Below are 16042 nucleotides of genomic sequence, written 5' to 3'. Positions count from 1 at the left end.
GGGCACGAATCAATAACAAACCATGGTTAAGTGACTAATTGTTTTTAAATGGTAAAGAATCTTAGGTATAAATTCGGAAATTCATCCAAGGACCAAATGGATACAAGACCGAGACTATTGGGAATCTCTTGATCATAGGAAATGATTGTAAGATGAATGCATAGGTGCACTTAAGGTTTTCATACCATTTCAGGCATCTTTGAAAAACTCGGTTTATCCTTTAAACTTTCAAATTCATTCAAACCCGAGTTTTATCAAATGTACCTTAGGCAAAATGTTTTAAAACTGGCATATTTATTCACCTAAAGACCTTGCCTAAGTAGTAGAAAAGAAAGAAATTTAAAAAGGAAGGTTTTCGAGGCCAAAAGGCTCAACCGTTCGAGACTATGGCCAACCGGCTCAACCGGTTGCCCTTGTCCGGTCGAGGTCTGGTTGAGGCAACGATAACCTATCAAGCATTTAATGCCTAACTGCTAGTGATCCGATCGACCCCTAGCTCGACCAATCGAGGGTAACTTTTGCTATTTTTGACTCCCAAGCTTAGAAACCTATAAATTAGGAGCTCCACTTCATTTATGAACAAGAGAACACTTGCAATCAATTATCTACCTACCTGTTCTTGATCAAAAAGCTCTCATTTCCTTCTTGGTGCATTAAATTAGCATTTGCATACTCCTTAGTGCACCTTTGTGAGTCATCCTAGCCTTGTTTTGTATTTGATCTATCCTTGAGCTAGGTTGAGTGTTTTATTCTTGTAAAAGCCAAGAGTTTAAGCCTTCAGGAGGTGTAATTCTTGAAGAGATTGTGTAAGAGCCCATTGGAGCCGGAATCCAAGTGTAAGAGGATTAGAAGCTTGGTTGAAGCTTCAAGTTAGTGGAACCCTCACTCGGTTTGGAGATTGAGGAGAGTGGACGTAGGCAAGGAAGTGTCGAACCACTATAAAACCCGAGTTTGAATTCTCTAACTCTATCTCTATACTTTCATTTATATTGTGCTTGAAATTGTTATTGAAAAGATTTTTAAAAACCCAATTCACCCCCCCTCTTGGGTGTTTTTCTTAATTAAGCATAGTCTTTATTTTCTCACAAAAGTATCACCAATATCACATAAATTTTCAACTAGTCTAAATATCATTGAAATTACAATCATACCACAATTCCATAATTTTCCAACAACCCCAATAATTCCAATAATCAAATATAATTATTGCTCCATAATAAAATTACCAAAAGCAACCAAACAAATTTCCAATAATTCAAATCTCAATTAAACATAATCTATACCAAAAATCCATAATTTCCTAACAACTCCAATAATTCCAATAATCCAATATAAATATTTTTCCACAATAAAATTGCCAAAAATATTCCAATAAATTCTCAAAAATCCACATATCAATAAATTATAATTTATACTACAATTTCAATTATTCTCAACAATCCCATTAATTTTATCAACCCAAATGCGATCATTTATCAACCAAATTTTTTTTCCATCATGACTAAAATTCCAAAAATATTCCGAAGTCATTCAATAAAATTTCCCATATCACAAATAAAATTTAATTTTTCTCATAGTTATTAATAAGTAAATTAATTTAATTTTTTTTCTTAATTAGTTCTAATTAATTTTAATTAATTCATTTTTCATTTTTCTGTTTCATTTTTTATTTCTGGAAATTTTCAATTTTTACGATCCTAATAAATTTTCTACCATAAAGCTTATATGTCACAAAAATTTCAACTCGCTTAATTGATCAACAAAATATTTTGAATTCTACGAATCCAAAATTAACGTGTTCTCCAATCATTTTTTTTTTTTTAACTTTTCAACCATCATTCAAAAAAAGAGTTTTCAAACTAGAAATTCTAACATGGTCGAAAATACCCAGTCATTATTCCAAAACTACAAGTGCGCTAGCTTGATGTAGGTGAAGTGCTAATGGAAATGAACTATGGAGATGAATTGTTGTTCACACAAGAATGGTGATTTGTAGGTCTGATGATGATGATTGTAACTCATCTACAAACAATCACCCTTTAATGGTGGTGGTGATGACAAATGTCTATCTTCAGCATGGTGGAAATGGCGAGTTCCAATGGCAGTGGTAACTTGTAATAGCGTCGATCTCCGGTGGTGAAAATGGCAAGCTCTAAATGGCAGTGGTAACTTGTAACGGCGTTGATCTCTAGTGACTGTGATGGCAAACTCTAATGGTAGTAAACTGCGTCGATGGCGATGATCTCCATGAATAGAACAACAAGCTTCCATGATGATGAACTACTCCAGTAGCGATGAACTTGCCTTTTTCAACATAGAATTTGCGCTCCTCCAAAAAATGCCCAAAAAGAGACTCCTTATTCGGTGATGAACTCTCTTCTCTCAGCCTTAGAAGTCTTTATAACAATAGCACTATCATTCTATGTAAAATTGCAGCAGATTTTCCATCTTGAGTGAAAGAAATGCCCTTCGATGCATGCCTTGGCCATTACACACATGTTCAACCTTATCTCGTCCAAGCACCAGAATAATTGCGCAAAGATATTTTCTCCAAATCCATGTGTCCCTATCTCATGACCTCAAAAAATAAACATGTAGTAATGATCAAATCCTAAAAAAAACAAATATGATATAAATCCACATGTAAAAATGTAAAATCAAAATTAACACACGTCATACAATATTAAAAAATAGTGTCATGCATCTTAGAAGAAAAACTAAAATAAAAAAAATCAAGTAATAAGGGAAAAAAACATTGAAATATATCTACCAAAAGAATTAAATTTCAAACTTATGAAATTAAAAAATCAAAATGTCAATCATATGCAATCAAATATCAAAAATAGCCTATACAATAATTAAAAAATAATAATGTTTAATAAATTGATCCAAAATTCCCTTAATCTTAGAATCAAACAAAAGAAAACAAGAATCACCTAAATGCACTAAAATAACAATCAAACAAAATCCTAAACTAAGAATCAAAGTTCACCACAATCAGAGTTGGGATCTACTTAATCTCTCCAAAATATCTTTCATAGAAAATCCAAAAATTAGTGGTTCGAAACAATCATAGTGGACCACCAATGAGAGCTCAAAGACAGCTCAGAAAATGATCACAAGTGCACAATAATGAAACAAAGAATGAATGAGGGCATACTTGGGCATCATGTGCCAAGAGGACAAAATGAAGGGTCTGCACAACCGCAACAACTATTAAAATACTAGACCAAACTCAGCACAACCTCAAAGTAGAGGATCCTCAGACAACCAAAATCAAGGCTTTAAGTAGCATCAAGGCAACAAACCACAATGCCAATTATGTGGCAAATGCGAACACATTGCTCCTTCATGTTATCACCTATTTGATATCAATTTTCAAGGGAGTTATCTACCACATACAACTCCTAGCAATAACACATTTCCTAACCATAACAGTAACCAAGTTCAAGCCATGGTAGCCTCTCCAGTATCATCAGATTCTTGGTTTCTTGACACAAGGGCTACTGATCATCTGACCAACAATGTTAGTCATCTATCAGATGTGCATCTTTATCACATACCTGATCAAGTCTCCATTGGAAATGATAAGAAACTTCATATACATCAAGCTAAACAAGGTTCTTCATGCTCCCAAGCTTGCCACAAATCTCATTAGTGTTTCTAAACTATGCCATGAAAATAATTCATTTGTTGAATTCCATTCTCGGCATTTCTTAATCAAGGATCAGCAAACGAAGAACACACTCCTGCAAGACAAGCTTGACCAAGGTCTTTACAAGTTTCCAGGGTAGCCCGTGCCAAAACAAACGCCAACTACTTTTGTTACCACTATTGTCACAACAAGAACAACATCATCCACTCTCTAGCATGCTCAGTTAGGTCGCCCCTCTATAGATATTCTCCAACATGCATTAACATCTTGTAATGTCTCTCTTCAGAAAAATAATTCAATTATCTATACAACATGTCAATATGGGAAAAGTCACAAATTACCATTTTCCCTTTCTTAATCAAAGGAAACTAAAGTTTTGGATCTTATACACACCGATCTTTGGGGCCTAACTCTAGTTTAAGAAACTACAAGTGCTCGTTATTTCTTGTTATATGTTGATGATTGGTCTAGATTCTCATGGATTTATCCCCTACATACCAAGGATCAAGCATTATCTACGTTTATTAAGTTTCAAATTCTAGTAGAGAAACAATTTGATGCCAAGATTAAATGCTTGCAATCAAACAATGGAAGTGATTTTAAAGTTTTTGCTTCATTTCTCACTAAGCAAGGAATTGTAACCAATGCTCATGCCCTCATATACCGGAACAAAATGGAGATTCGAATGAAAAATACGACACATTATTGAAACATGTTTGATTCTCTTAGCCAGTGCAAACCTACCCTCCAAATTTTGGTTATATGCATTTCAAACAACCACATTCCTCATTAATTGATTACCCACCAAAGTTATGAACTTGCACTCTTTTTTTCAAACCTTATTTGGTCATCCTCCAAATTATAAATTCTTACAAGTTTTTGGGTGCCTCTGTTTTCCATATATCAGACCATACAATAACCATAAACTCCAATACAGATCCATACAATGTCTTTTTCTCGGATTAGATCCTTTCAAAAAGGATACATTTGCATGGACCTCACAACCAGCCACATCTATATTTCCAAGCATATAGTGTTTGATGATACTGTTTTTCCATATCACATTCCTCAACCTTTACCAATTCCTACAATCTCTCCATAGACTATCACTCCAACTATTCCTAGCTTCACATCCAATTCCCATACTTCAACAACTTCAAACACTTTCCATCCTGAGAACATGCCTTCATCACCAACATATTCTAGTGCATCCATCAACCCGTTCTACCAGTTATTCAAGTCCCATTTGCGGCCAACTCTACGCCGCATTCATCTCAACCAACCACCCAAGAAACAACCATCACATGCTTACTAGATCCAAGACTGGTTATCTCAAACTTAGACTTTTTTTAGCACCTAAAACTATTGAACCCCACACCTACCGGTAAGCTCTTAAAGATCCTAATTGGAGAAAAGCCGTGGCAACTGAATATCAAGCTCTCATTTATAACAACACTTAGACACTTCTGCACCAATCAACAGGCATATTGTCGGGTACAAGTACGTGTTTAAACTCAAACACAAGTTGGGCAGCTGTATTGATCGCTACAAGGCTTGGCTTGTTCCTAAAGGGTTTCATCAGACACAAGGTTTGGATTACTTTAATACATTTAGTCCAATAGTCAAGGCTTCTACTTTTCATATTGTTCTTACAATTGCATTATTTTTCTAGTGGACAATTCCCCAATTGGATGTCCAAAATGCCTTCCTCAATTTTCATGCAACAGCCTCCCGATTTTGAAGACCCCAAACACCCCATTCATGTGTGCTACTTAAACAGCCATCTATGACCTAAAACAAGTGCGCCCCGTGCCCCCGCCCCCCTGCCTCCCCCCCCCCCCCCCCCCCCTGCTTGGTTTCTTAAGCTCAAAACAACCTTACTAAACGGGGCTTTTCTTGTTCCCGAGCAAATAACTTTTTTTTTTTAATTCTTCAAACATCACCATACTCCTACCGGCCTATGTAGATATGATATACTGGTCACAGGTAATGACCCCTCTCAGGTGTTGGCCTTCTTAAAATATCTTCAGACCACGTTTACTCTCCGCAACCTAGGTTGCATCAATTATTTTTTAGGTATTGAGGTATCCCATGTTAATGGTTTTGTGCACCTCAATCAGCAAAAAATACATCCAAGACCTACTCACAAGATCAGCCATGCAAGACTCAAAATCCATTTCCACACCTAGAGCTACTAGCACCAACCTGTCTCAGTTAGCAGGTGATACATTCTCATATGCTTCTCTATATTGCAGCATCGTGGGGGCCCTTCAATACGTTACAATCACCAAACCTGACATCTCATATGCCGTAAATAAAGCTTGTCAGTTTATGGCTCACCCCACCACTATACATTGGATGGCTTTTAAACGAATATTACGGTATCTTAAAGGGATTCCCTCACTTAGCCTTATATTTCATCCCTCAACATCTCTTGATATTCAGGCTTACACAGATGCGGACTGGGCATCATGCCTAGGTGACAGACGCAGTACAACAGGCCACTGTATCTTTCTAGGGACCAATCTAGTTTCCTGGTCATCTACCAAACAGCGCACTATATCTTGCAGCAGCTCGGAGTCTGAATATCGTGCCCTAGTTGCCACTGTTGCTGAGATCACTTGGATTCAATTTGTCCTTGAGAATTATGTATTTCTACCCTATCTCCACCATTGATATGGTGTGACAACCAAAGTGCTACTCAACTAGCTCCAAATCCAGTGCTTCATGCAAGAAGTAAACACATTGAAATCGATCTCCATTTTATTCGAGATAAAGTTCTCCAACGAACCATCACCATTCAGTATACACCATTAGCAAAACAGGTTGCCGATATCATCAAGCTCATACCAAATACATTTGTTTAATTTCTATATTGTAAATCACAACATACACACTACAACTTAAAACCAATTTAATAGCGATTCTAGAAAGCATTTTTAATATAGAAATTTTTTATCATTCAAGTGTTAAAATAGTTAAAAATGTTTTTGAGAATTACTATCAAACACATTCTTAATTTGGTAATGTTTTAAAAAGTGAGTCTAAAAATTATTTTTGAAAAAATTTCCTATCTTTGAGAAAATTTAAAATTTTTTAAAGAAATTGAAAAAACACTTATAGTGATCTTATAGAAAAACATCTAGTAGGTGATTCTCTTCAAAATAAAGAGAAAACGCTTGTAATAAAAAATCCAAGAAAACACTATTACACGCACTTTGCCTATGTCATTATTACTTTTAGAGAAAACTCTTCTACTAAATACGGTTGAAAGATGAACACCAATGTTTTAAAAACCGGACCGGTCATTGAACCGGAAAAGTTACCGGTTCACGGTTCACAATTCACTGGTCGGACCGCCGGTCGAACCGCTATCGAACCGGTTACGTCATAAATATATATTTTATTATTTTATATAATATAAAAAATTAAAAAATTAATAAATTCTATGTAAATTTTGACAGCATCTACTTTGTTTATTGAGTAACTTGAGTTTTGTCACAAAATTTTTTACCTGTAGAAGTCATCAATTATCATATATGATATTTATAATACAATATAAGATGTTATACATTCATAATGTCAATAAACTCAATATTTATCAAATAATCAAACTATTACTATCCTATAATAACCAAATTATCAAAGAGTTGTTAACTTAACACATTGTCCATAACAAATAATACAAATGTCAACCATAGGTCCACAACACTTAAATAATTACTCAAAATAAAAACATAACATGTCAATGTTTGAATATTCATGAAGATTTTTGCATACTAATAAATATAAAATTCATGTCTTCATTTATTTTGGAAATTGGAATATGGAGATTGAAAATGAGCATTTGGAAAACCAAAAAAAAAATTAAAATAATTTGAACCGGTTTTTTCCCTCAGAACCGGCCGGTTCGTCCGGTTCACCGGTTGGACCGCCGGTTCAAACGGTCCAATCCCGGTTCGGTCTCCATCCGGTCTAATGACCGGACCGAACCGGTACGATGACTGGCTGGCGGTCCAACCGATTGGACCGGCCAGTCCGGTCCGGTTTTTAAAACCATGATGAACACCATCAAAAGCACTTTAACTGTGTCTTTATTTAAAAACGCTTTCATTAAAAATATTTTAAAGAAAAACACTGACAAACGCACTCTACCTGTGTTTTTATGAATTACAGCAGCGTGTAAAACGGTTCTACCGGTGAAGCCAGTGTAACCTGGGGAAGTACGAGTGTTGTCTATGATTATTTCAACCAATTTACCAAATCCCCTCTCTGCAGCCATGTAAAGAGGAGTCCCACCATCAATATTTTCACTATAGGCGAACTCTGGATCTTCCATAATCAAGAACTTGACCACCTCAGAATTATTATACCGGACTGCCTCATGCAAGGCTGTGTCGCCCCCTTTATTGGTCAACCTCAGCATCGCTTTTTCTGCCCCAATCCCACTTTCAATATCCAGGGGAAGCAGTTTTGCAGCATCCATGAGAGCTCTCAGCACCAGAAAAAGCCCTTCCCTTGCTGCAAGGTGAAGTGGAGTGTCCCCTTTTCTGATTTTGCCGATGCAGTAGCGATGAACACCAAGGAAACTCAAGCATCCATTTAACACAGCGAAGCTGACCGAATTGGGCTGCAATATGGAGGACAGAATTCTCTTTGGGGCTTGACTGTATCTGAAAATCAACTTCCGGGAATTGCTGGAGGGCATGGATGTTACCATCTGCTGCGGCCTTGTACACACTTGCATCCATGGTTATGATCTCCGCTTGGCTGCCATCCCCAGCTGCAGACTGGCTCCTGATCTGGGTTTGGGTTTGGGTAGCATCGTCAGCAGCAACCTGGTTGGAATTGGAACCCAAGTGAAGGGTATGTGAATCTGTAGCCTGGTTGGAACTGAACTCATCCATTTGTGTTTGAGCAATTAATCAGCAATGTTATTGTCTCTACAGCTGTGCTAAAACTCAAATTCTTGCCAGAGTCATGGTGTGTTTGTGCATATTTATACTACCACTCCGAGGATGTCTGAGGGTAGTGACGGCATAAATAGTTCTCGAAAGCAGTATTTAATAATAATTTTCAAAACTGTTGTATAATATTTTATGCAAGAAAAGTTTGTTTGGAAACATGATGTTTTTACCTTCGTTTTTATATTTTTAATATAAATTTTATTTTTAATCACTCTCTATATGTATAATTATTTTTTAAAATAGTCATAAAAATATAAGTAAAAATATTTAAAAGATATTATCATTGTAAACACCTTATCTATTATTTTTAAGAATAAAAAATTATTTTTTATTTTCTTATTATCAAAATCTATTTTTAAAAGCATTTACCAAATTGGTCTTACATCTCGTAACCTAACTTTAAAGAAAATGGTTGGCCCTATCCCTCTCTTAAATCGCTTTATGATTGATTGAATCGACCATAAACCGCCTAAATCAGTGATTGGACCAATGAATCATCTAGACCGGGTGATTCGTCGTGAACCAAATAGTTCAATTACCCCCCACTCTTTTTCATTCAATCAAGCGCAAATAAAAGTCGGACCCCTCTCTTCTTTCATTCATCAAGGCCAAGTAAAAGCCTAGCATTCCTAAAAAAACTCAAGGTGATTTTGGATCAATTTTCTTCTATCTATTATTTACATCAGTTGCAAATATATATACACAGAGAAGAGATACATCAAGACACCTAAACAAGGTAAAGCTAAACAAAGAAGAAAATATGTATAGATTACAAACACAATATTTGCCTACCAAAATTTACAGCTTGCCAATCAAGGCTTACCAATTAAGGCTTACCAAAAAGATCATGCCTATAATCTCTAATACCCCCCCTCCAAGTTGGTGCATGAGGATTCCGAACGCCCAACTTGAGAAGAAGAAAGTCAAACTGTCGTTTTCCCAAAGCTTTTGTAAAAATGTCTGTGAGCTGCATGGAAGTATGAACATACTTAGTGTGAATAGCACCATTTTGTATCTCATCACGTACAAAGTGGCAATCAACTTCAATATGCTTTGTTCATTCATGAAAAACGGGATTAGCTGCTATGTGTAAAGCCGCTTGACTATCACAGTACAAATGCATAAGGTCAGAATGCATCACACCAAGGGTAGACAACAATCCTTTCATCCATTTCAATTCACAAGTTGTGGTTGCCATGGAACTATATTCCGCTTCAGCCGAAGAGCAAGACACCGTATGTTGCTTCTTGGTCTTCCAAGAGATTGGCGAATTACCCAAAAAATAAAATAACCAGTTAAAGATCTTCGTGTTAAAGAACAATTGGCCCAATCTGAGTCACAATAAGCATAAAGTTTCAGGTCACAATCAAAATGCAAAAGGATACCTTGTCCCGGATTGCCTTTCAAATATCGAACAACTCTCAAAGCTGCTTCCCAATGTTCATCCTTTGGTTGCTGCATGAACTGAGCAAGCATATGCACACAATAAGACAGTTCTGGTCGGGTAATCGTTAGGTAGATGAGCCGACCCACCAGGCGTCTGTATTGTCCAGGATCACGTAAATCAGAATTCCCAGCAAGTGCTAATTTATGGTTTTGTTCAAGAGGAGTCCCAACCGGCTTGGCTCCCAGTAGCCCAGCCTCAAAGATGATGTCCAGTGTATACTTGCGTTGACATAAGAAGATACCATCTGAGTTTCTCACAACTTCAATCCCCAAAAAATATTTTAATTTTCCTAGATCCTTCATATGAAAACGCCGACTCAAATAATCTTTGAACTGTTGCACAGTCGTTCCATCATTTCCAGATATAATTAGATCATCAACATAGACAAGAACATTGAGTTGAATGTGTTGAGCTTCATAAGAAAATAATGAGTAATCATAATACGACTACTTAAATCCATAACTTGTCAGCACCGCTACTAACTTGGCAAACTAGCACCTGGGTGCCTATCGTAAACCATATAATGACTTTCGAAGTCTATAGACTTTACTTGGTATTGGAGACGCAAAACCAGGCGACATCTGTATATATACCTCTTCATCTAACTCACCGTGTAAGAAGGCATTATGTACATCCATTTGATGTAATTCCCAACCCTTTGCAGCTGCAACGGCAAGAAACGTTCGCACTGTGACCATCTTTGCTGTCGGGGCAAAAGTCTCATTGTAATCTATGCCTTTGACTTGTTTGTTTCCAAGAATCACTAAGCGCGCCTTGCATCTCTCGATGCTTCCATCAAAATTATATTTAATCTTGTAGACTCATTTGCTCCCGATTGCTTTCTTCCCAGGAGGCAAGTTTTCTCCTGTCCATGTCCCATTGTTTTCAAGAGAGTGTATCTCCTTTCTCATCGCTTCTCTCCAACGTTCATCTTTTATTGCCTCAGCATAAGTGCTTGGTTCACACCCTGTGGTAGCAACTGCTAGAAAGAATCGATGTTGTGCAAAAAATTTATCACAATTCACATAATGTGCTAAAGGATAGGGTGTACTTGAGGATTTTGACTGGAACGATGAACTCGCTGAGGGGCTTACTCGAATGGTATGCGTTACATAGTCTTTCAACCGAACAAAAGGTTGTTTAACCCTTTTTCCCTTGCCAAACTGTTCCTCAGACACCATAGGTCTTGACAAGTCGGTGCCCCCCCTGTCTCCTACTTTAGTATTCCCATCAGTAGCCAATCTCGTGCTCTACATCCAAGACAGAAGCTTGTTGCTCCTCCCTATCATTCTGCATATACGAGTCCCCATCATCTACAGAGTAATCCACGACTCTATTCTCGGTCAAGGAAGAGTTGACAACATTGTTGAAGTACGGAAATTCTGCTTCAACAAAGATTACATCCCTTGAAACAAAATATTCACTGTTTTCCAAGTCATATAACCGCTAACCTTTCTTTCCAAACGGATACCCAACAAAAATACATTTTTGGCTCCGACTAGCAAATTTGTCTTTATCCCGATTCTGGTCATGGGCATAGCACAAACACCCAAAAGTTCAAATGTGCTTATAGGAGGGGGCTTGTCCGTATAAGATCTCATATGGTGTCTTACCATCCAATAAAACAGATGATGTCCTGTTAATCAAATATCCAACTGTAAGAACACATTCACCCCAAAACTCAATAGGTATGCCTGAAATCGTAGGGCTCTCACTACATTGACAATATGACGATGCTTTCTTTTTACACGCCCATTCTGTTGTGGCGTCCCGACACATGAAGTTTGAGGTAAAATTTCATGTTTAACAAAATATTTTGTCAAACACATAAACTCAGTACCATTATCACTCCTAACAATTTTCACATTTTTTTCAAATTGTCATCTCACCATTACGATGAAATTTTTAAGAACACAAGCAACCTCATCTTTTTTATTCAACAAATATATCCACACCGCACGTGAACAGTCATCAACGATTGTCAAGAAATAAATACCTCCACAAGAAGCAGGAACCCTATAAGCTTCCCATAAATCACAATGAATCAAGTCAAAACATTCTTTAGCTTTATTATCACTAGAAAATAACACTTCTCTGGTTTGTTGAGCTCTAAAACAAATATCACAAAACTTATTCTTCACACCATCATTTCTACCAACACTATCAACTTCATAAATTAAATCTACTACCCTAGAAGAGGGATGACCCATTCTTCTATGCCAGAGCTCATAAGACGCAATACTAGTTGTCTTGTAAGCACGAATAGGAGCCACTCCCTTGAGAAAATAAAGCCCCTCGCGTTGTTCACTCGCTCTAATCAGCATCCTCAAATTGCGGTCCTGTATAGCACAAATTTTATTAGTGAATTAAACAACAAGATTGGAATCATCAAGAAGTTGCGACACAGAAATCAAATTGCATTTCAATTTAGGCACAAACAAAACATGTCTTAGTTTCAATTTTTCTCCAAGAGTCACAGTTCCTTCTTTCAAAACTTTGGTCTCTGCTCCATTTGGCAACCCAACCGGACAAGGTATAATATCACGCATGTCATTCAAACATTCATATGTGCCGGTCATGTGATGCGAAGCCCCTGTGTCAATAATCCAAGGTAAAATATTTTGTTTACCTGTCAATCTCTCATTAGCACCACCTTTGTGTGAGTTTAACATGGTAAGAAGTGTGGCCCATTGTTCGTTACTCAACCCACTAATTCCTGTTCTATCACAATCAGTCACAAAACTTCTCCCACCAATCAGTTTCTGATGTTTGAACTGCATTGGCTCTAGCAGTCCCTCCACGTCCTTGTCCTCCACCTGTACCCTGCTGAACACCATGTCCACGCCCACCACTACGCCCACCTGTGGTTGTGCGTGGCCTGTCACCCCATTATTCTAGATAACCAATCCGTTGAAAGCAACTATCAGCTTCATGTCCCTTCCACTTGCAATTTGAGCAAATCACAGTCTTGTCTTTTCCATCCCTCCCTTGGGTTTCAACCACCAGCCTGCACTGCAAAACTCATGGGGCTACCTCTTTCTTCCTTTGTCCGAGTCATGGTCCGTACTCGTTCTTGTTGTACGATCATAGCGTAAACTCGATTTAGATTCGGCAAAGGTTCGATGCTCAGGATATTGGAACGTACTGTCTCATATCCATCTTCATATAATCCCATCAAGAATTGATGAACTCTTTCTTCTTCCTGCTTCTTCTCCAACTGAGTGGTAATATTACATTTACACCCAGTACAAGTACATATTGGAATTGAGTCATAATTGTTCAGTTCGTCCCAAAGAGACTTGAGTCAACCATAATAGACAACTATGCCTTGCCCTTCCTGCTTGCAATTCACAAGATCTGATTTCAATTGTTGTACACGTGGACCATTCCCAATAGAAAATCACTGCTAGATTTCTTCCCAAAGTTCCTTTACATTTTCCATGTAAGATATGGTTGATCGAAGTGTGGGTTCAATGGTGTTAAACACCCATGAGACAAGCATTGAATTGATGGTCCACCAATCTTCAAGTTTTGGTGAATCGCTGTCTGATTGTTTGATGGATCCATCCAATAATCCATATTTCTTTTTGGCTCACAAAGCAATACGCACAACATGCGACCATTCATCATAGTTCTCACCTTTCAGCTGAACTTGGGTAATTATATTACTTGGATTATCGTTGGAAGTCAATGCATAGGGGGTTAGCATTTTTTCGTCAGAGTTGGACCCTCCATCATCTCCTTTCTTCCCATCACCAGCCATGATGATGTATGTTCAGCTCACAATGGCTTTGATACCATGAAAAAACTCAAGGTAGTTTTGGATCAATTTTCTTCTATCTATTATTCACATCAGTTGCAAATATATATACACAAAGAAGAGATACATCAAGACTCCTAAACAAGGAAAACTCCTAAATAAGGTAAAACTAAACAAAGAAAAAAATATGTACAGATTACAAACACAATATTTGCTTACCAAAATTTACAGCTTGCCAATCAAGGCTTACCAAAAAGATCATGCCTATAATCTCTAATAATTCCATTTAATGGTTTTTAGGGAAAAAAAACTCAACCTATATCATCACTTAGTGGGCTACACCTTGAATTCACAAACCATGCCCATGGCTCAAATGAGTTATGAATATAAGGATGTCCTTCTTACCCACATTTGATGTGGGATTGGTAATTTAGTTTAAGAAATTTGAACCCCAATCTTAAACTGAGCAAAGGTCATGGGCACTACCTCGCTATATACACTTTTTGTTGTTTAGTATAGTAAATAAAAAAATCTATATTTGTTTCTAAAAAACTTTATAATATTAAATAAAAATAATATAATATTTTCTCAAATTATAAATTAGCTAAAATGAAATAATTAAATTTTCTTTCATTTTTTAATATATTCATATTTGAATATTATGCATATTTCATTTTTACTAAAATTTAAAATATTAATATATTTATACTTAAATTTGATAATATCAAAGATAAAAAATATATTTTAAATAATAAAATATATTTATGATGCCATGGATTGGACTGCAATTCAACCACTATTCTAACCATTAAATTGTGAATCGATACCTTTTTCGATTCAATGATGAATCTGATTTTGAAAACATTGAAAAATGTTAAGATATAAGATTACCTAACCCCATTTCTCACCTACCAAATTTAGGTCAAAGATAGCGAAATTAGAATTTGATACAAAATCATGGTATTTGTACATGACATCTACTTAGTAGTTTCTTTTAGCTGTCTACAGGAAAAAGAATATATTTTATTAGTGTAATGAGACTCGACCCTTAATTTAATTACCATAAGTTGTCAACATCAAATGAACAGTATCATAAATTTATTATGAATGTTGCAATATGTTTTGCAATTTATTTATTTAATTTGTTTTCTCAATGAATTGCATACACATAAATTATGATTGTATATATTTTCGTTCTCCAATTATATAAGATGATAAAAATAATATGCAATTAAGAGCATGTTTGATCATGTGATTTAAAAATAGTTTTTTATTTTTAAAAATAAAAAATTATTTTTAAAAATTTTTAATACTGTTTGATTGTTGTTCTTTAGAAATAATTTTTAAAAATAAAATAAAATAGAGAATAATTTTTAAAGAACAAGTAGAAGTTATTTTTACCTATTTTTAAAAATAAAAGAAAAACGTGAACCATTTGGCCATGTTTTCTAAGACTTATTTTTAAAAATTATTTTTAAATTAAAGAATAAAATTATAAATGTGAGAGAACTCGGAGTTAAGAAATTATATTATATTATATGCATTTTTATTCTTGATGGGTTATGCTGCACCTTGTAAAGTAAGAATATTAATTTTCTAATTAAAAGTGTCAAATGTCTGTATATTTTCATCTTGTTACTGTTCTCATATATTTTTTAAGAATATTTCATAAATTTAGAAAAGTCTAATTGAATTTGAATTTGAAAGACAAATAATTAATTTAACTGATTAATAATGGTGATTAATAATGGTTATTAATCTTACATCATACAGGAGCACTCAAAAATAATGTGTAGGCGTGAAGATTCCTTTCAACGGTGTAAGTTGTAACTTATTTTATGTGTGAGCTGGTATGGTGATGGGAATATATTAGTTTAAAGAAAAATATTAATCTAATAATAATTATTAATCTCATATTATAAAATAATGGAGGAAATGCCTAAAGAGCATTCATAAGTAATGTGTAGGCTTGAAGATTCCCTTCATTGTTTAAGTTGTAACTTGTTTTATATGTGAGCAGATATGGTGATGGGAATATATTAGTTTCCTCTTCTACTCTTCATTAGTTTAAGTTGTAACTTAGTTTATATGTGAGCCAGTATGGTAATGGGAATATATTAGGTAATATATAATTACTATTTTCTTCCATATTTCTGAAGAATAGTTTTTGAAAATTATTTTATGATGTTTTATAAAACAAAAGTTTACGTAGG

The 16042-nt window shown here is 35.6% G+C and overlaps 3 protein-coding genes across 3 annotated transcripts; 1 reads left to right on the top strand and 2 right to left on the bottom strand.

Moving 5' to 3' along the window:
* The first annotated feature begins 5812 nt into the window (after window positions 1-5812).
* On the top strand, window positions 5813-6331 carry LOC109123677 (uncharacterized mitochondrial protein AtMg00810-like). Its single transcript, XM_019224083.1, has one exon. It carries the CDS (start codon window positions 5813-5815, stop codon window positions 6329-6331), a length of 519 nt encoding a protein of 172 aa, XP_019079628.1.
* A 1243-nt stretch (window positions 6332-7574) lies between these two features.
* On the bottom strand, window positions 7575-8562 carry LOC109123676 (uncharacterized). Its single transcript, XM_019224082.1, has 2 exons — window positions 8341-8562; window positions 7575-8285 (listed from the first exon to the last, which is right to left on the bottom strand). The coding sequence occupies exons 1-2, from the start codon at window positions 8560-8562 to the stop codon at window positions 7575-7577; spliced, it is 933 nt and encodes a 310-aa protein (XP_019079627.1).
* A 1233-nt stretch (window positions 8563-9795) lies between these two features.
* Window positions 9796-10767, bottom strand: LOC109123675 (uncharacterized mitochondrial protein AtMg00810-like). Its single transcript, XM_019224081.1, has 3 exons — window positions 10680-10767; window positions 10008-10481; window positions 9796-9953 (listed from the first exon to the last, which is right to left on the bottom strand). Exons 1-3 carry the CDS (start codon window positions 10765-10767, stop codon window positions 9796-9798), a joined length of 720 nt encoding a protein of 239 aa, XP_019079626.1.
* Window positions 10768-16042: the final 5275 nt, after the last annotated feature.

The sequence above is a fragment of the Vitis vinifera genome, chromosome 13 (assembly GCF_030704535.1).
Source record: "Vitis vinifera cultivar Pinot Noir 40024 chromosome 13, ASM3070453v1".
NCBI classification, from domain to species: domain Eukaryota; kingdom Viridiplantae; phylum Streptophyta; class Magnoliopsida; order Vitales; family Vitaceae; genus Vitis; species Vitis vinifera.
Note: the sequence above shows the minus strand (reverse complement) of the source record. Positions and strands in the feature narration are given on the sequence as shown.